Genomic DNA, 21,907 nt, shown 5'->3' on the forward strand with positions numbered 1-21,907 from the left:
TGGCAATGGGATCGCATGGAGGATCGGTTGGTGAAGGCTGTGGGACAGCGGTGTTTGGTTAGAATAGAAATGCCTTAAGATAGATAACCTGGTTTATTTAAGTCAAGTTGGTATATTATGCTTAAATGTTTTAGAATGCTTTAAGTTGAATCTTGTGATGGATATGAAGCTTAGGATTGCCTTTGGCGTCCCGGGGTCTTATATCCTATATCACTGGGAACTGTTACCATACTGAGAACCTCCGGTTCTCATACCATATTGTTGTTGTATTTTTCAGATGCAGGTCGCAACCCACCTCGGTGAGTTGCTTTGGTTGGTGACAGGAGCGGAGAATCTTGGATCATTTTGGAGTTCTTTTTGGTTTATTTTGTTTATACATCTCTCTTTTTGTATTTTATTTTGCCTAGAGGCATGTATTCGAGATAACAAAGCTTGTATAAGCTGTTTTCACTGTATGGTTTTGTGTATCAGTATATGGCTAGCTGGCTTAAACTCCGCGAGTCATGGCTAGTTCTCTATGATATTATATATTTATCTTTTGTTATATCTTGTCTGTTTCTTATGCCTTAAGCTAGTAGCTCCGTTAGTATGTTTAAGCTTCGAAATTCTGTTTTTGAGCTATATCTTTCATCGGGCTTCTAGATTATACTATTCTTTCTATATATATATTATGTATGAGTTTAGAACTATCGTAATCTCTGATTAACCTTGGCTTTACGACGCGAGGTAAGGCTTAGGCTAATTAGGGTGTTACATTTAGTGGTATCAGAGCGGTTCGTCCTCGTGAGCCTGAGGGATGGACCGATTGTGCTTCATTGCATACTCTGTGTGTCTTTTTTTTGATGCTATTAGGTTATCTGTTTGATATATGCATAGCATGCTTGTTTGTGAGTGCCTGTTTGGGATAATTGAAGCACTAGACTTTTGATATTGAGACTGATCACCTTGATATCTATTGTTTGGTGTGGACAGGAATCCTACATGGCTACTCGCGGCGAGGTCGAACGCGTATACGGGGAAGTAGGAATGAGCAACCAGCTGACAATCACGCCGAATTCATGGCGGCGATGGCGAATCTCGCTAACACCATGGAAGCTAATACTGCTGCGACTCTGCAAGCAGTGCAGAGATTGGGCCAACCGACTGGGAATGGCAACGGAAATGGGAATGGCGAAGGAAATACCAATGATAATGCTGAGGGTAACGGCGATAACACAGGAGGAATTCCGATGACCTTGGCGACGTTCCTCAAGGTTCATCCTCCAACTTTTCGAGGATCCACAGATCCTATTGAAGCGCACCACTGGTTCCAGGCTATAGAGCTTGCTTTACAGGCGCAGCATGTTCCTCTCAATTAATATGTAGAGTTTGCCGCTTATCAGCTAGCAGGAGAGGCCCAACCCTGGTGGCAAGATGAGTGTCGTTTGCTACAGTTTCAGAACACCGACATTCCATGGGAGGTGTTCCAAACGGCTTTCTACAAGAAATACTTTCCTGAGTCTGCAAGGGAAGCAAAGGAGATGGAGCTAATGCAGCTGAAGCAAGGTTCCATGTCTGTGGCAGAGTACACCAACAAGTTCAAAGAGCTTTGTAGGTTTTCTCGGGTATGTCAGGGTGACCCGGAGACTTTCGAGAGCTAGAGGTGCATTAAGTACCAAAGGGGCTTGAAGGACAACATTATGACTGCTGTGGCTCCTATGGAGATCCGTATCTTCTCCGACTTGGTGAACAAAGCAAGGGTAGTGGAGGAGTATGCCAAGACAGTGGCGGCATCTAAGGACACTCATGGAGGGAGCTCTAGTCGTGGGCGTGGCAAGTATTTTCATCCTAGAGGACAAAGCTTCAAAAGAGGGGGATATACTCCTCAAGGCCAAGGGGGCTTCAGAAAGAACAATCAGAATCAGTTTCAGTATGCTAAAAGAAGAGGAAATCAGAGTAAGAGTTCTCCGGATTTAGCTTGTGATCGTTGTGGACGTTTTCACCCTTATGACTCATGTAAGATTGGTTTAGGTGGTTGCTTCAAGTGTGGGTTACCTGGCCACATTGCGAGGGATTGCCCTCGTGGGAGGAATCAGAATGCGGGCCAGAGTCAGCATCAAGGTCGAGTCTTTGCTATTAATGCCAAGGATGCTTCCAAGGCGGATCCTTTGATGAAAGGTATATGTCTAATTGGTGATAAATCCTCAGTTGCATTATATGATACTGGAGCTTCGCATTCGTTTATTTCATTTGCTAAAGTTGAGGAATTAGGCTTGAAAGTATCAGAGTTACCTTTTGATCTACATGTACATACTCCGCATCAAACAGTTATGACTAGGTCAGGTTGTAGACAAGTAGGTTTCAAGCTTGAGGGTAGAGACTTTGTACACGATTTGATCTGTTTACCAATGGTGGGGCTGGAGATGATTTTGGGATTTGATTGGTTGTCGAAGAACCGGGTTTTGTTGGATTGCTTTGAACGGACAATTCGGTTTATACCGGAAGGAGAAAATGGAGTAGTGGTAGCTACGGGGTATTACCTAAACTCTGTAATGGTGCACTATAGTGGGGAGGAGTGTCAGGGTTATATTCTGTTGGCTGCTAATGCGTTGGGCGATGCCCACAACTTAGATCAAATTCCGGTGGTTAGTGATTTTCCAGAAGTGTTCCCGGAAGATATCCCTGAGTTCCTACCTCAAAGGAAAATTGAGTTTGCGATTGAATTGGTGCCGGGAGCTGGACCAGTATCGATTGCACCGTATAGAATGGCTCCTATAGAGCTGGCAGAGCTAAAGACTCAGTTGGAAGAGCTTCTGAATAAGAGGTTCATTCGACCAAGTGTATCACCGTGGGGAGTGCCAGTTTTATTGGTGAAGAAGAAAGATGGAGGGATGCGTTTGTGTGTGGATTACCGACAGTTAAATAAAGTGACAGTGAAGAACAAGTACCCGTTGCCAAGGATAGATGACTTGATGGATCAATTGCAAGGAGCTGGAGTGTTTTCCAAGATTGATTTGAGATCCGGTTACCACCAGATAAGAGTGAAGGAAGATGATATCCCTAAGACTGCCTTTAGAACACGCTATGGACACTACGAGTTTGCGGTAATGTCTTTTGGGTTAATGAATGCACCTGCTGTTTTCATGGATTACATGAACAGAGTGTTTCGTCCCTTTTTGGACAAATTCGTGGTGGTTTTCATAGATGACATCTTAGTTTACTCTAAGACGGTAAAGGAGCATGAAGAACACTTGAGGATTGTACTGCAAATCTTAAAGGAGCGAAAGTTGTACGCTAAGTTGTCAAAGTGCGAGTTCTGGAAGGAGGAAGTAAAGTTCTTAGGCCACGTGGTGAGTAAAGGAGGAATAGCTGTAGATCCTTCTAAAGTAGAAGCGGTGATGGAATGGGAAAGACCGACGACTGTGACGGAAGTCAGGAGCTTTTTGGGTTTAGCCAAATATTACCGGAGATTTATCGAAGGATTTTCCCGGATTGCGCTACCAATGACAAAGTTGACAAGGAAAGAAGTGCCGTTCGAGTGGACATCGGAGTGCGAAGAAAGTTTTCAAACGTTAAAGCAGAGATTAACTTCAGCACCTGTTCTAATCCTACCGGAACCGCGTGAACCGTTTGAGGTATATTGTGATGCTTCTTTGAAGGGTTTGGGTTGCGTGTTGATGCAACACCGGAATGTGGTGGCTTACGCATTGCGTCAGCTAAGACCGCATGAGGTGAATTACCCCACTCATGACTTGGAATTAGCGGCGATTGTGTTTGCATTGAAGATTTGGAGACACCACTTATACGGAGTAAGGTTTAGCGTCTTTTCGGATCATAAGAGTCTCAAGTACATCTTTGATCAGAAAGAGCTAAATATGCGCCAGAGAAGGTGGATCGAGTTGCTTAAAGATTATGATTTCGAGTTGAGTTATCACCCTGGAAAGGCGAACGTGGTAGCAGATGCTTTGAGTCGGAAATCTTTAACAATTGCTTGGATGAGAATCAAGGAAGAAGAACTAGTGGATAAGTTTGTAGATCTTAAGCTGGATATTAGTGAAGTTGCCGGAAGAGCTTGTTTGAACCAGTTACAGATTTCAAGCACGTTTAAATCAGAAATACAAAGGGCTCAGCAAGATGAGCAGAAGTTTCAGCAATTGTTTCAACCAGTTGGTGATAAAAGACGCGAAGAATTCACTAAGGATGATGAAGGGTTATGGAGATACAAGGGAAGGATTTGCATACCAGATGTCGGGAGTTTGAGGCAAGACTTGCTGTTGGAGGCTCACAACAGTGGGTTTTCTATTCATCCCGGGAGCACGAAGATGTATTATGACTTGAAGAAGATGTTCTGGTGGCCGGGGATGAAGGGTGATGTAGCTACAGTGGTATCCAAATGTTTGACCTGCCAGAAAGTGAAGATAGAGCATCAAAAACCGTCAGGAATGCTACAACCACTTGAGATTCCTCAGTGGAAGTGGGAAGGAATTGCTATGGATTTTTTTACCGGTTTACCGAGGACTAGGTCGGGGTTTGATACGATTTGGGTGATCGTAGATCGCTTAACCAAATCCGCTCATTTTCTGCCCATCCGACTAAACTGTTCTATGGAGGAATTGGCAAGATTATACATCAAGGAGATAGTGAGGTTGCATGGTGTTCCGTCAAGTATAGTATCGGACCGTGATCCCCGATTCACATCAAGGTTTTGGGGAGCTTTCCAAAGAGCTTTCGGTACGAAGCTATCTCTTAGTACGGCATATCATCCACAAACAGATGGACAATCGGAAAGGACCATTCAAACATTGGAAGATATGCTGAGAGCATGTGTGTTGGATCAACCCGGGAGTTGGGATCGTTACATGCCATTGGTGGAGTTCGCATATAACAATAGCTTTCATGCAAGCATTGGGATGGCTCCGTATGAGGCTTTGTATGGACGAAAGTGTCAGTCTCCACTTTGTTGGTATGAATTTGGAGAAGTAAGTGTTTTGGGTCCAGATTTGATAGCAGAGACTACTGAGAACATTAAGAAGATTCGTGCAAGGATTTTAACTGCCCAAAGTCGACAAAAGAGTTATGCGGATCAGAGAAGAAAACCCTTAGAGTTTGAAGTGGGAGAACATTTATTCCTTAGAGTTACACCGACAACTGGGATTGGAAGAGCAATCAAGACCAAGAAGTTGAACCCAAGAAATATAGGATCGTTTGAGGTTTTGAAGAGATTCGGTCCAATGGCGTATCAAGTAGCTTTGCCACCTCATCTGTCTAATTTGCATGATGTATTCCACGTGTCACAGCTCCGTAAATACACGTCGGATGCGGCTTATGTGTTGGAGCCTGAATCGGTCAAGTTGAAAGAGAACTTGACTCTCCAAGTGACACCAGTGAGGATCGATGACACTAGTGTGAAGAAGCTGCGAGGAAAGGATGTCCCATTGGTTAAAGTTGCTTGGGAGCGAGCAGGAGTAGAAGAGCACACTTGGGAATTGGAGTCTGAGATGCGAAAGGATTATCCCGAGCTTTTCTCAGGTAATTCAAATTTTGAGGGCAAAATTTCTTATTTGATGGGGAGAATGTAAGAACCGCAACTAATTAACCGGGTAATTAAGTGAATTAATTGCTCAAATTAGATTCCGAAAGGTTAGAGAGAGAATTTGAGGATTTAAAGGTGATTTTTGGACTCAGTGGGTCTTTCTGAGTCAGAAAATGTACTTTCTACGAAAAACCGTGAAAAAATTACGAACCGGCAGTTGAACCGATTGAACCGGTTCAAGTCTGCCCAGTACCGCACAATAAAAAGTGAAAACCGTCAAAAAACTTAGAAAAACATTAGAAATGAAAAACCGGACTTTAATTTTAAAGGTTTGGCCCGAAGTTAGGCCAAACGGGCTAAAAACGCTAACGGGTTGGACCGGGCCCAAGTTGGGCCCAAGCCCAACATATAAATACACTTAAATGAACCCATTTCAGCCACTTTCACCCTCATAACCTAAACACAACAGCAGCTGAAGTGAGGAGAGAGGTGAGAGCTTTCCACCATTGTTACTATTCACTTCAAACTTCCCAAGCTCATATCTTGAGCTACGGAGCTCCGATCGCCGCACCGTTTGCGGCTACGCGTTCCTTGTGAAGAGCTCTACAAAACCCATCCAAGAAACCCTCAAGGTAATCACGAAATCCTTCCAGTTCTGCTCTTCAAAATTTCGGGTTTTATTAGAGTTTTGGGTTAAATGGGTTTTTGTGATTTTGGATGTTTATGTTTGCTCTAATCCTTGCTTAGCTTTGGATTTGTGTTGTCAAATCTGTTGGGAAAGGTAAGAGCTCTTAAGCCCTTGTGAGATTATGCTTATGTTGAACCCTAGATTGATTTGTGGTGATTTATATGTATATAGTTTGATTATTGTGGCTTTGGGAGCTTTTGGAAATTATTTGTGCTTGTTGGAGTGGATTTGAAAGCTTGGATTGTGGTTGGAAGCTTGTTGGTGCTCATTTTGAGTTTGGGTGCATAAAGGGAATCGGCCAAGGTATGGTTTCGGTTTCCTCTATGTAGTATATAATATTCATGGACACATAGGCTAGTGACCAATAGGATAGGTTGAACTAAAATGATGGTTGGTGTGGTAAATGTTGATGAATTGATGAATGTTGAGTTGATTGTGATGAATTATAATGATATGATGATGTTGAATGATTGTATGGATTGGAAGTTGGTTCTTATGATGATTGTAGTGTTATGATTTATGAAATGGTGGGCTTGATGGTGATTTTGATCATAAGTGTTATATGGTTGATGTTGGAATTGAGAATAATGAAATGAGAAGGAAAATGTGGTGAGGTTGATGTATTATGCTATAACAGGTACATTTTGATGAAAAATGGAGCTTTGGATGGTTTGGTATTATTTGGTATGGGTATGGTGAGATAGAGTGGTAATTGTGAAGTTTGGAAAAATTGAGTTTTTGGTAAACTTTGTTCGATCATAACTTTTGCCTCGGTTTTCGAAATTGATTGAAAATTGTTTAGAATTAAAGATCTTTGAAAACTCTTTGAATCGGTATAAAGTTTGTGAAAATTGGAATTTTGTAGAGGAAGTTATGATCATTCAAAGTTGGTGTTAAAAATCTGAAATTTTACAAAGTTGCAGAATTTCATGATTTTTGATATGTGCGGGTGCACACATCTTGTTTCTCAAAAATTTATTTGTTTTCAACTATTTTGCCTTCCCAACAAGATTGTAAGCTTCTATAATACTATTTTAAGACGTTTGGGCCTAGTTTTGAGTATTAGAACATGGGATATAAATTAAGGGCTCTGGTACATGATTTTAAGATAAAATTAGAAAACGGAGGCATAGGTTTCTGGCGTGCTGAGAATGGTTTGACGTTAGGTGAAGGATGATTGGTATATGAGATGAGGAATGATGGATCTATGTATACTGAAAATACTTTTGAAAACCACTGGAATAATATTTTTACATGACATTTTGAGACGCTATGCACCTGGCAGGGATGGTGGTTAATCCCGCCTGTCGAGGTAGTGGCGGCGGCATAAGGACGGTGGTTAATCCCGCTTACGTTGAGATGTGAGGTCTGAGGCAAGAATATCCCGCTCGCATCCCTTCGGATCTATAGGGAGAGCAGGCGCTGGTACCTGGACAGTGATCCGGGCACTATATCTCGGGGGTTCCCATATGAGAAATCCGAAGGGCGACGTCTCCATGGAGATGTGTCGGGTTGGCAGTTGAACCGACAATGTGATATCACAGCCAGTAGGGCAGGCATTCATCATATGCATTTCTTATCTACTTGTATGCTTTGTCTACTTGTAATGGTTTGCCTAATTGAATAACATGCTTACTTGCTATCTGAATTATTTGCCATATATGCTACTACTTGTGCTTTATTTGCTTTGAACATTATCTGTGTTTTCTGCTGGGATTGAGGAGGTTTGGAAGGCGGTGGCGATGGGATCGCATGGAGGATCGGTTGGTAAAGGCTGTGGGACAGCGGTGTTTGGTTAGAATAGAAATGCCTTAAGATAGATAACCTGGTTTATTTAAGTCAAGTTGGTATATTATGCTTAAATGTTTTAGAATGCTTTAAGTTGAATCTTGTGATGGATATGAAGCTTAGGATTGCCTTTGGCGTCCCGGGGTCTTATATCCTATATCACTGGGAACTGTTACTATACTGAGAACCTCCGGTTCTCATACCATATTGTTGTTGTATTTTTCAGATGCAGGTCGCAACCCACCTCGGTGAGTTGCTTTGGTTGGTGACAGGAGCGGAGAATCTTGGATCATTTTGGAGTTCTTTTTGGTTTATTTTGTTTATACATCTCTCTTTTTGTATTTTATTTTGCCTAGAGGCATGTATTCGAGAGAACAAAACTTGTATAAGCTGTTTTCACTGTATGGTTTTGTGTATCAGTATATGGCTAGCCGGCTTAAACTCCGCGAGTCATGGCTAGTTCTCTATGATATTATATATTTATCTTTTGTTATATCTTGTCTGTTTCTTATGCCTTAAGCTTGTAGCTCCGTTAGTACGTTTAAGCTTCGAAATTCTGTTTTTGAGCTATATTTTTCATCGGGCTTCTAGATTATACTATTCTTTCTATATATATATTATGTATGAGTTTAGAACTGTCGTAATCTCTGATTAACCTTGGCTTTATGACGCGAGGTAAGGCTTAGGCTAATTAGGGTGTTACACAAGTGGACTAATCAGTTTGATTCCTCAAGTCCTAGTCAACTCCTAAGGAAAGACTAGCTTTAGAGGGATCCAAATCAATCAGCAAATTCCAATTTTCAATCAACAGCTGAGTTTGATAACTCAAGTGTCACCAATTACTCAACCAAAGCAAAGGGAGGAGAAAAATCTAAATTATTTATATAATAAATAAAAGAAAGCAATCATAAATCTGAAATACCTCAAATTGCATTAAATAAAGAAAATCAAATCTAACATGGAGTTCATAAATCAAATTGGAAAAATAAACGAACTAAAGTCATAGAATAGGTAAAAATAGAAGAGAAATTTAAAGTAAAGGAACATCGAACCTGGAATTAAAAAGACGAAGAAATCTTAATCCTAAATCCTAAGAGAGAGGAGAGAGCTCCTCTTTCTAGAAAACTACATATAAAACCTAAAATTATGAACAATGAATATTATGTCTGATGAATGGATGCATTCCCCCACTTTATAGCCTTTAATATGTATTTTCTGGGCCAAAAACTGGGTCAAAAACAGCCCAAAAATCGCCCCCAGCAATTTCTGATACGTCCAGCACGCGGCAAAGTCACGCGTACGCGTCGTCCACGCGTACGCGTGGATTGAGTTTTCTCCAGGTCAGGCATGCGCGTGATCAACGCGTGCGCGTCACCTATTTTCAGGGCAGCTATGGCAAATTATATATTGTTGCGAAGCCCCAGATGTTAGCTTTCCAACGCAACTAGAAACGCATCATTTAAATCTTTGTAGCTCAAGTTATGGTCGATTTAGTACCAAGAGGTCAGGCTGGACAGCTTTAGTAGTTCCTTCAGTTTTTTGTATTCCTTCCACTTTTGTATGCTTCCTTTCCATTCTCTAAGCCATTCATGGCCTGTAATCTCTGAAAACACTTAACACACATATCACGACATCGAATGGTAATAAGAGGGGATTTAAACATAGCAAATTTAAGGCCAAAGAAGTATATTTTCAATCATAGTACAAAATCAGGAAGAAAAACGTAAAACCATGCATTTTGTATGAACAAGTGTATGAAAGATTGATAAAATCCACTCAATTGAGTACAAGATAAACCGTAAAATAGTGGTTTATCAACAATTAATTTGTATCTAACCATATATACTATATGTAATCATCGGAGATGAATCCGCCATCATCATCATCCCCTAACAAGTCGTTATATCATTGCTCGAGATCGTCTGTGCATGTATTAAGTGTGGTGCATAAGATCCAAAATTTTTGAAAAAATCTTATTATAATTTAATTTTAATTCATTTATTTATTAGAGACTTTGTTCTTAAAATTTATTTATTTAAGATAATTAAAATAAATTTTGATAAATTAAATTTAAAATAAATTAAAGTTTTTTATCTAACTTTATAATTATTAAGTATTTTTTATTTATAATTTAAAGTTTTAAAAATTTAAAAAAATAATAAGATTTTGACTATTTAAATTAGAATTTTTATCTAATTTTATAATTATTGAATAATTTTTTATATTTAAATTATGAAGCTTACTAGTTGTAAAATAATAATAATTTTATATGGTTTGATTTAAATTGATATTTTTATAATTTAATACTTTAATTTTTATAAATAAAAAAAATTAATTATATTATCTTATATTTTAAATTAAAGTACTTGATACAACAAATAATATTTTTAAAATAATTTTATAAGATTAAATTAGATTTTAAATTAATATTTTATATCCTAATTTTATTAAAATTATCCTACTCTAATTAACCCAAAAATCTTAATTTTAAATTTGTCCTAAATCAAATCCTAACTGTGTGTTGATCAGCAGCTTTATAAAAATTGTGAAAAATTATAATTTGAAAAATACTTTAAATTTTTACATTTGAAAGTATTTACAATTAAAAACTTAATTAAATTTGAAAGTATTTACAATTAAAAACTTAATTAATTCTTTAACCGCATGTATCTTCGTAAAAACATTATATTAATTTTAATATTTTTAACACAAAAAAAATATCATTACAAACTTAAAAGTAGTGTAGGAACCTAATTAGACAAAAAATGTAAAGACCTAATTAAAAATTTGATAATTCTATAGAAACTAATAGAATAATTAAACTTAAAAAAATTATTTTAAAAATATCAAAATATATAGAATTAATTTACCCAAATTATTAAATACTAATTAAATTATAATTTATTTATCGTCATTATTGGTAAACTAGCAACTACTATACCCGCTATTAATTGAAATTATTATTATTATTATTATTATTATTATTATTATTATTTTACCAATAATGAGGATAAATAAATTATAATTTAAACAATATTTAATAATTTGGGTAAATTAATTCTATATATTTTGATATTTTTAAAATAATTTTTTTAGATTTAATTATTTTGTTAGTCTCGATAGAATCACCAAATTTTTAATTAGGTTCTTATACTTTTTTTTTTAATTAGATTCCTACACTACTTTTAAGTTTGTAATGATGTCTTTTTTGTGTTAAAAGTGTTAAAATTAACATAATGTTTTTACGAAGATACATGCGGTTAAAAAATTAATTAAGTTTTTAATTATAAATACTTTAATTTGCGAAAAAATATTCAGTTAACTCTAATATTTTTTAGGTTTAATTACTTTGTCGGTTCCTATAATTTTACTGAATTTTTAATTAGGTCCTTATACTTTCTTTTTTTTCAATTGAGTCCTTATACATTAATTTTTTTTTAATTTAGTCCCTACCATCATCAAACCGTTTGAAATAACAGAATATTCTATTAAAAATCGAATATTCTCTTAATTTAATTAAAAGACCTAATTAAAAACACCTCTATTTTTTTAAAATACCAAAAATATCCTTTATATTTTGTCCCCAAAAATCAGAGAACTCTAACTAACCCTAAGTTATTCTCCTAAGTTCCCAATTGGATTTCTCGTCCGTCGCACTTTGCTGCCGTCTTCCATGGCGTCGTCGTCGTTCGTCACTGGATGGTCGTCGTCCCTCTGCGTCGCCCACAGATGCTCTGTTTTGCTCCGCTCGTCCGCGTTGCCTCACTGCGCCTCGCGGTGCCTTGCCTTGAATTGCCGCTCTTCGACTCCGTTTTGCTGTCTGGACTGGTTCTGCAACAACAGGTGATGATTGAACTTTGTTTTAGTTTTTCAACTATTGGATCGGAGGAGATGAAGGGACCAGGTGGCATGTGGGAAGGAAACAGTCAGATGGCTTTCATTTTTTAAATTGCAAATATCGGGAACATGTGGGTTTCTGTCAGCATTGGGTAATAATTCTTCTCAATAATGTCTTTCTCCCACTACACTAAGAACGGAAGAAATGTTATGCTTAAAACAACTAGTAGTCAAACGGCATCCTCTCCCGATTCTAATGCTTCAGATACAATGTTGAGAAATCTTGATTGTTAAATACCTCTAATTTTGCTTATGCTTATTTTTTGTTGCCGCTTGTATATAATTTGACTTTATTTGATTAGGTAACCAGCATCCTAAATGACAAGGAGAACCAATTAATCTAATTGTGAAGTTTAGTTTGCTAAAATTAGTTTTAATTGTGCTAAAAATTTTTGATTATGAGTTCTGATTATGTATTTTATCTGTAATTAATTGATTATGTTAGAAATAAGAAAAGAGGTGAGATTGGAGATAAGGTATTTGATTAAATGCCTTTGAGAGAGTTGAATTGATTATGAGTTCTGATTATGTATTTTATCTATAATTAATTGATTATAAGTTTAATTGATCATTGTCATAGAGGCATACAGGACTCTCAGAGATCGTGGTCTCTATCCTGCTGCTCAGGTCGTGAGAGATTTCCAAGGCAAATTTGCGTTTATTCCATTTTACAGTGGTTCTAAAACCGTGTTTATTGCTGCAGTGAGGAATCCTTGGTCTATCTATTTTGCTCTCATATTTATTTGCCGGTCATTTGCTTCTATATGACTATACCCTGGGGTACAATGCATCTTCCTGCTCTTTCTCAGGATGCTGATGGGTGTGTTTCCTTTTTTTGGGGAGCTGATGCTGATGAAAATCTTATTCTTGCAGATGAGAAAAAGGTTGTAACTAAGAGCTGTGGGACATCTTCTGCACCATTTCCTAAAAGTAATATTAAAATGATTTTATGTAAAAAGTTGGTGATTGTTTTGTGCCTGCTGTGCTGAGTATTTTCTGTGAGAATTCACGTTTTAAAAATATGCTCGTGAAAAGTGAATTAAGGGGAAGAAGAGAAATTGTTTATCCTCCTAATGGTTCCTTTTAAGCATCTTAACTAAATGATAGAAGAACCTATTGGCTTTTAAAGTTTTCAGAACATTGAAATTATATACTTCTTATTTCATTTAGCATTTAGAAAGATGTTTAGAAATCCTTGAATGCTATATCAATATCCTTACTCGGAGAAGAAAGGAATTAAGAGTTGGTAACCTAGGAATGAAAAATATAGGTACATAGATATTTTCTTTTTCCTCATCCGCCTCTGTTTTTTTATGGTTTACTTTTCAATATCTTTCCCATTTCAAGGTCCTCCTATTATTCTAAATTATACATCATGCGGCAAAAACTAACTTGTATTGCTGCTTGTTTAGGATTCTTCTTTACAACATCTGGAGGTTTGAGCAATTTTGAGCATCCACTTAATGAGGTGAAGTCTGTTCCAAGAGTTGACAGTTCTGGTCAGGTGTGTGGTGCAACTTTCAAAGTGGATGAGGCTAAGAAGGAATCAACTGGCATGTCAAGGGTTGGGAGTGCTGCTAACTGGTCGAATAATATCTAAATATGAATACTGTTTGAACTAAGGCTCTTAGTATATGCTAGGTTCGGTTCTATTTTCATGTTCTAGTACTAAAAAATACGTTGATGTCAGAGCTAGTTCATTTTAATTGTCAAGCTTATACCAAACTTGGCTAGAGATGGTCTTGGAGCTGCATTCCCTTTCTTTTATATTGAGCCAAATGTAATGTTACATTATCATTATTTCAGTTTTATTTTATCCATTTCTTTTTTTTTATGTTCTTAAGATAAGGTATTTTAAAAATAAAAAAATATTTTTGATACAATTTATATATAAATAAGCAAAAGAATGATAGTGACAAAATAAAAGAAATTATAAGAATATCTTTCATGTTGTAGAATTATTGAATAAGAATTATAGGAATATCTTTTATTGAATATTTATAGTTTTACCAAATTTTCAATTAGGTCCTTATATTTTTTTTCTTTTCAATTTGGTCCCTAAGTGTATACAAGTAATTTCACAATTTACTAATTTTTTTTAACGTTTAACGTTAAGAGGGACTAAATTGAAAAAAAGAATAATGTATAGGGACCCAATTAAAAAGAAAAAAAATATAGGGACCTAATTGAAAATTTGGTAAAACTATAGAGACCTGTAGAGTAATTAAACCTTTTTTTTATCTTAGAAAGGACTTAATACAAAATTAAAGCAATGCAGGAATCTAACAAAAAAGAAAAAAATATAAGAACCTAATTAAAAATTTGATGAAACTATAAAAATCATCAGAATAATTAAACATTCTTTTTATGATAAACCATATATTTGCAATGATCAATTAAAATTCCTATTAATTTTGAGTAAAGGGGATAATAGAATTTTTTTCTGGGTTAAATTTGTTTCAAATGATGTCGGTTTATTTGTTTCTGTGGACCTCCTATTAAGTCTAATTTAAGGGAAGGTTTTAATTTTTTTTACGGTCACATTTTATGTTTTTCCAAATAATTTTGCATAAAAAATTATTTCTTAATTCTAGTCATTAGCGCTTTTTCACAGGTTTAATTACAGCTTGATTCAAAAACATGTGGGGCTTATTATTTCTCAAATCACAGCTTTTCACAATTTTCATAAAGCTACTGATTAACACATATTTGTATATTAATGAGCTGTCTTATTTGTATACATGACACGTGATTTCTATACATATAGAACGAATAATACATTTACACACTAACAACTCCCCTAATTTTATTACCCATTCTCACATTAACCCTAACTAAACACAACACACCCCTACTCCCCAACCCTAGCCGCCACTAACTCCCTTCCCCCAATCACACACACGGCAGAAAGAAAGAAAAGAGAGGAGAGGGAAAAAATGAGAAGAGGAGAGGGAAGGAGGGAAACACGCCAGCGTCGGTGGGCCTCGTCACCGCCATCGCCGCCATACCAACTGGGAGAGAGAGAGAGAGAGAGAGAGAGTTCGCAGAGGAGAGAGCCAGAGGAGAGGAAGAATGGCGCTGTCCCGCCATTCCTCATCACGGGTGAAGCTCGTCGCCACCGCTGCTGCTGTCTGCGCTGTCATCATCGTCGAGAGAAGTTGTCGTCGTCGTCCTCATCTGAACCAGTGCCATCGCTACTAGCTTCCACCATCGTTGAGGTTGTTGCAAATGGGAGAGGATGAAGCTGCCTCTGTCGCCGCCATGGGGAGCTGAGTCTCGTCGCCGTCATCGTTGCAAGAGGCATTGTTGTTGTTGTCGGGTCCAGCCACCGCTATCATGCGTTCCGCCGCCACTACTGGAGAGGCGTTGCTGAGCCTCTACCGCCGGAAAATGGCACTGTCGTCGCCGAGATTCACTGCCAATAAGAGTTTTGTATTTGGTTTCCATTCTTTTGAATTCCAGGAAGATTATTGTTGCTGCATGGTTGTCACAGTTGCTGTCACCGAGCTTCTGGTCGCCACTGTTGTTTGGGATAGTTGTTGGAGCTGCAGCCAGATCGGTGCTTTTTTCTTTTACTACAGAAAGTATCTCTGTCTCAAAACCCTCGTCGTTAGTATTCTGTTATATGTTATTAAAGATTTTACAATATTGATGATTTAGGATTGAGTTATCGAGTTCGTGTATTGCGATTAAAGCTGTTTCTGTTGTTGCAGAAATAAGCGGAATTGTGGATGCAGCCGCTACTGTTGCGAGCCATGGGAAAAAGGGACTTATCACGTTAGAATCGTTGCAAGCTTGATTCCTCGAGGTAGCGGACTGTTTTAATAAGAAAATATTTTGTGCTTTGAATACCTGACAAGTTTAGTAGATTAATGCAAATGGATGAATGTATGTGATGTATGATTTTCTGTTGAGATTTTCATGTTGTGTTTGTTGTTGAATTGGTTGATTTCTCAGTTTTTGGTAAAATAGAATGAATATGTTGATTTTGATTTTTCTTTGATTTAAATCGATAATGATTGATCTTGAATGATGGATTTGAAAACATTGATTTGAAATGTTGGTTTGTTAAGTTGAGGTTGAAAAAAGGGTACCCGTGATGGGTGACAAACTCCAGTTTTTAAGGGAGGTGCTGCCAGAATTTTTCTAAGAATTTGAAAAAATTTTTGGTTACGATTTCGAAAATAAGTTTGGTTTGAATAAATTATCAAAATAGATAAATCTTGAATACTTTTATGAATTTTAAAGAGAGTCAGATTTTCATGATTTGGTTGAATTGTGATTTTTAACTCATTTGATTTTTAATAAGAATAAAAAAAAGTTTGATGAACTAGCTAAAGATTTTAAAAAGTAACTTCACTATAAATTCAAGATTTAGGGATAAGAGAGTGAGTTTGAGGTTTTGAATGAAATGAAACATAAAAATTGAGGAAAAGAGAGTTATTTTAACGAATGTGATGAAAATTATGTGGTGTTTGTTTTGGAGGTAAATTCTTTGAAGGATTATGATTGAAAATTGAGATGTGATTAGCGACAATTGGATTTGATTGAGGTTTGATGATGGTTTTGAGATTCAGAGAGAGGATAATGATTCTGAATAAGAATGGATTGAAATGTGTGAATTGGCTTGATTTTGATTGATTATGAATGAGTGGATTGAAGTGGTTTGGGGTTGTTTTGTTGAGTTAAAAAACATTTTTTTCTTATGAATTTTTGGAAAGTTGATAAATTTTCTTTTTGGTTAAAAACTGATTTTTTGCCAATTTTGGCAGGCAGTATCTCGATCCTCGAAGTTAAAAATTTTACAAAACTAGATTTTTATAAAAATTTATTTATTGATCTTTCCAACGATTCAAGAATGGTTGAAAAATAAATTTTTTTTGAAAAACATTATGAAGGTTTGAAATGTCGGTTGAAAAACTAGTTTTTTTCAGCATTTCAGCTTTTTCCCATTCTGATATGCCATGCGTACGCGACGCAAGTCATGCGTACGTGAGCGAATTCCACTTCCCAAACCTTCTGCGTATGCGAAGGTGGTCTGTGTATGCGACTTTGTTAAATTTGCACTCAGGTATATGCGAGCATGTGCATGCATACGCAACCACCCTATTTTTTAGAAAAGTGAATTTTTAAAGTTTTCAACTATTCCTCAAGCCTTCTAAATTTTCTTAAACCCTGGTACAAATCTAGAGCCGGTGAAGTTAAGGATAGAAGAGTTAAGAATGAAACCTAAAGAGTTGAGTTAGTGACTTAGAGGAAAATTATCAAAATGTGAAATAATGTATGAACGAGATTGAGAACGAGATTGATAATGAGATGGATAATGAAAAGTGATAATGAAATTGATGTTGAGAATGATTTTGATTGAGATATACCTGCCTGAGTAGATGTAGTGCCTGAGTAGATGTAGTGTCGTTGATCCACTTGCTCCGGGTTATGGTTTGAGTCTCTCGGGATAGATGCAGTAGTTTACCCCCCACTTGCTCTTGGTTGAGATTGATGTGACTTAAAACTTTATCTGATTCCCGAATTTTTCTGGGTAGATATAGTGGGTTGCCTTCACTACTCCAGGTTGATATTTGAGTTTCTGTTGACCCTTCGTCGCAAGATGTGGCTGGACACTTATACCTTTTCGGATGGTTCCCCCAACGCATTTGATACATGAATATGAGCTTAGGGCTCACTACCGGACATGTCGGGTTTGACGGTATAACCGACAGATGAGCTCATTAGTTATAGGGCAGACATGCATCATTTACATTTGTGTGTATTGTTTGGGTGTGAATCTTGTTTTTGGTTTTTCTAATTGAGTAATTACATTTATCTGCTATTTGATCTAATTGCTCTATTTGTAATCTTTGTTTGTGTATGCTTTGCATTGCTTTGTCTGTGTTTGACAACTGAGAGATTTCTCTTACTGGCGGTGGTGACGCTGAGGGTTGTTTCTGATATGTGGTGATGGAGGTGGGGAAAAAGATCCTCTCCAGTTTTTTTAACAATTGATAGAATCCAGTGTGATCTATCACCTTTGATTCTATGAGTGGGACCAGAAATAAATAAGAGAGAGAACGCAATGAATGGTTAAATTGAACACTGGATACCATCCAGTTTTTTTCTCACTGGAGAGGATCCACTCCCTGGAGGTGGAGGTAGGATGGGTTAGGGGTTGCCTTGTTACCCTAATTTATGTATTGTTGGATAGGAGTGAGCGAGGTAAGTTGGGTAGGAAGCCTTTAGGCATGTCTTTTGGTTCTTTTCATTTCTTTAAAGTATTCACCTTACTGATTTGTAAACTAATGAAATTTCTTTACGACCTTTCAAAATAAGTTTCTCCATAAAATATTTTCCAAAAGGTTATTTCAAGAATAAACTATTTTTATATTAAAATTAATTCTATTTGCAAGTATTTCTTTGCTTTGATGATATTTCCTTCCCTTCTAAAAACCTGCGAGAACGATGTTCACTCTCCTGTACAGATTTTCTTTTCAGTGACACGTTTAGGAAGCTAAGCTTTGGCCCGGAGCCACACCGATCTTCAAAGCTTTATATATGTTGTATTTTCTATTTGTTAGTTTAGTTGAGATTTTTTACCCTTCGTCGTTTGTCATCTAAGATTTTTAGAAGGGCTGAACTTGTATTTGAGAAAGATTGAATAAGTTTATATATTTATTATTATGTAGATATAATTATGTAATTATGTGGTTTAAATTAAAGTCTTTTGGTTTTCATAATTAATAACTTTGATTATATTCGCAAATGCTCAATATTAAATAAATATAATATGAAATCAGAGTAGAGGTAGGTAACGCCAGGACTTTTAGTGCGATAATGAGGTGTTAAAAGTTATAGCGTACATGGTGGTGATGGCGGTGATGGCGGCCGAGGATGTGAACAACTAGGTGCAAATGGAGGAGACGTCACTGAAGCACCATTGAATGAGCCGCTTGACATATGGTGCATGGAAAAGTACACGTCACTCACTGTGTTCTTCCACTAGCTGAATTCCACATACCGTATGTCGACAGTCTGTTAGAGATGAGTGATCTCCCTCTCGTACCACAGACGAGCATGCCTCTATGCCTTCTGCTCATGCTAGTGCCTACAACACTGTATTGCTCCAACTGTTGTGTCAGCCTATTGAATAGGGTAACCTGCTCCCTAAGGCAAGCCAAGACACTAGCTCATCAACATTAGAGAAACACAAAATATGGTAGTGAAAATGTGTTATATCTTGTACACCCTCCCCGACTTGCGTTTGCCTACTGTCTACGTTCACAAAGTATCCTCCGAGACTGGCGGGGTTCTAGGCCCCTCTCAAGTCTCGAGGATCTGGGTCGCATTGTCCATGTGGGCTTTCACTACTGTCTCCTTAAAGAGGCGCTTAATTAATAGTGGAGAAGTTTTAGCATTATTTAATTATATACACTTAATTTGAATAATTGTTAGGATGTAAAACTCAAGGCGGTCCTCCTTCTTGGTGTGGGTCCTCTCAAATGGCTATCTCTAATAAGGTGGTGTCAAGCTCACCCTCTTTTCAATACAAATAAAAAAAACTTGAAGTCATTAGACATTGTATATGTAAATGATAAAGCAAAATGATCGCTAACACAATTAATTCACATAGCTTTAAATCATTTGATATCTTAACTAATACTAACCATTTTTTGGCCATTGTAGCATAAGTGATGGATCCTGCATAGTGCAAAGATCCTCCATATGCTAGATGCCCTTAGGAGTGTTATCGATTCGGTTTGGTTCGGTTTTGGACAAAAAACCAACCGAATCGATATGTTCGGTTCTTACAGACACACAACTATTCAGTTTGCTATTTTGTTGGTTTGGTTCGGTCGGTTTTTTCGGTTTTTAATTCCTCATGAGTAGAATATAAATCACAATAATTAGAGGTTCAAAATAGTCAATAAACTGAAATAATAAAAGTAAAACATTGAAATGGTTAGAGGTTGGAGATTTTTGTTGTTACGTTAGAGGTTAAAATGGTTAAAACATTAAAATGTATGCATATCTTCGGTTCAGTTTGGTTCGGTTCGGTTTCTATCGAGCCAACCGAAACCGAACCGAACCGATCGATTTTGTAAAAAAAAAAACCAAAAAATAGATTTTTTCGATTTTCAAATCAGTTGTTATAATTTTCGGTTCGATTTTGCAATAATTTTCGGTCCGATTCAGTAACTTACATCCCTAGATGCCCTATTGGATCGTTCCCTAGCCTTCATCACCTGAGAATTCTCCATCATGTATAGTATTCTTTGAGTTGCGCGAGGATATCATCAGGGATCCAGCACCCTTCTTGCAGATGTCTGCAAGCATCTTCTAGAGTTACATTATATATTGAAATGTTGTTGCAACAGACAACACTAATGAGTTACATTTGATTTTTTTATATGGAAAATATATTGGTATTTTTTTTAATGAGATTATTTGGTGTAATTACATTGGGTGGATTTTGTAGGTGAGAAGTCAACACGTGGGGATGTATTGCAACACGTGGAGGGCATGTTAGACACGTGGCAGCATCTTGACTAACACGTGGGAGCGTATTGGACATGTAGCAACATATTGGTCAACACGTGGGAGGCGTGTTGAATGATTTGCACAATACTATAATACACTTCAAATATCAATATTCAACCAAAATACTATTTTTATTTTCATATTAAAAATAATTTCTATTTTTTTTTTAACTTGACAAAATAATATAATTTAAAAATTTAAATAAAATCACTTAGTTACTTTAATCAAGTCTTGATTGATTTTTTTTGTTATCATTTAGAATAAGTAGTTAGAAATGAATGAGAATATTTAAGAGTAGATGTATTAAAATTTATTAATAAGTTAATTAAAACTTACAAAGAGTAAACTGATTTTGATTTTTTAGTTGTTAATGGCAATTTTAGAAATGATTATGAATTAATATGTATTTGTTTGATTGATAATTTGTATTCTCTAATTGCTCTACTTTACGGTGTTGAAGTTTTTGTTTAAAAAAAATAACGGGAATGCATGTTAAACTTGAGAGATACAATGTGTGGGACCAGAATCTCCAAAGATTTTAAAAAAAGTTATTACTAATTATTGTAAATCTGATTTAAGATGATCTAAATAGTAGATACAATAATGCCGGATCAGAATCTCTTTGGCAGATAAAAAACATGCTATAAAGGTAGACTTTATATTAATTTTCTAAAAGATTTTCGAAGCTTTGAAGGTAATGCATGTAATGAGCTAATACTATTTTAAAATTTAAGAATTGAATATCTCTTCTTCATTTTGACTAACAATAATTTGTTGATAATGTGTTTTATCTACATTTTATAAAAAAAAATGATTACGATTATTATAAATGAGATGTAAGATTAGCTAAATAGAAGATAATAGAAGATAAAATGTAGGATTAGAATCTATTTTAAAAGTAGAAAAAAGTTGGTAACATGCTATAAAAGGCTAAAACCAGATTTTGTTATCATCTTCGAAAATATTTGTATAGTTTTAACTTTTAATTGAAAATTTTATTTTAAAAGTTATATATCAATTGTTTTAAACAATGAACTATTTATTTTTCTAAAAAGTACATATTCATTCTATTATATTAATAAATAGTGTTAAATTCAAATGATAGGTAGATTATATATGTAGCGATTCTCAATTTTAAAAATATAAATATAAATAAGTTATAATTTATTTTATAAAATTAGAATTCTTTAATTTTAAAAAAATTATTTTTATTATCAGTAATTAAACTAATTTTATAATAATTTAAATTTAATTAAATTATATTATTATTATTATTATTATTATTATTATTATTATTATTATTATTATTATTATTGTATATAATTGCCGTAAGTATTAAATTGCATTATAAATTTATATATATTATATTCATTACATTATTATTATTATTACTATTATTATGTTTATTATTATTATTACATGACCATCATTACTATTGCTAGTATTATTATTACTATTATTAACTATAAAGTATAAAAAATAAAAGGTGA

The 21,907-nt window shown here is 35.8% G+C and overlaps 2 protein-coding genes across 3 annotated transcripts; both read left to right on the top strand.

Annotated features, from left to right (window-relative positions):
• The first annotated feature begins 11,661 nt into the window (after positions 1-11,661).
• Positions 11,662-13,485, top strand: LOC130980626 (uncharacterized). Its single transcript, XM_057904286.1, has 5 exons — positions 11,662-11,831; positions 12,331-12,361; positions 12,453-12,587; positions 12,695-12,815; positions 13,298-13,485. Exons 1-5 carry the CDS (start codon positions 11,662-11,664, stop codon positions 13,483-13,485), a joined length of 645 nt encoding a protein of 214 aa, XP_057760269.1.
• A 1,201-nt stretch (positions 13,486-14,686) lies between these two features.
• Positions 14,687-19,725, top strand: LOC130983008 (uncharacterized). 2 transcript variants are annotated; one of them, XR_009087235.1, is made up of 3 exons: positions 14,687-15,494; positions 15,599-15,693; positions 18,362-19,725. XR_009087235.1 is itself a non-coding variant. In XM_057907172.1 (3 exons), exons 1-3 carry the CDS (start codon positions 15,222-15,224, stop codon positions 18,460-18,462), a joined length of 444 nt encoding a protein of 147 aa, XP_057763155.1. In that variant the 5' UTR covers positions 14,687-15,221; the 3' UTR covers positions 18,463-19,725. The 2 variants fall into 2 exon arrangements, 1 of the variants encoding a protein (XP_057763155.1); XM_057907172.1 differs by having other exon boundaries at positions 14,687-15,469.
• Positions 19,726-21,907: the final 2,182 nt, after the last annotated feature.

The sequence above is a fragment of the Arachis stenosperma genome, chromosome 5, assembly GCF_014773155.1.
Source record: "Arachis stenosperma cultivar V10309 chromosome 5, arast.V10309.gnm1.PFL2, whole genome shotgun sequence".
In the NCBI taxonomy this organism is placed as follows: Eukaryota; Viridiplantae; Streptophyta; class Magnoliopsida; order Fabales; family Fabaceae; genus Arachis; species Arachis stenosperma.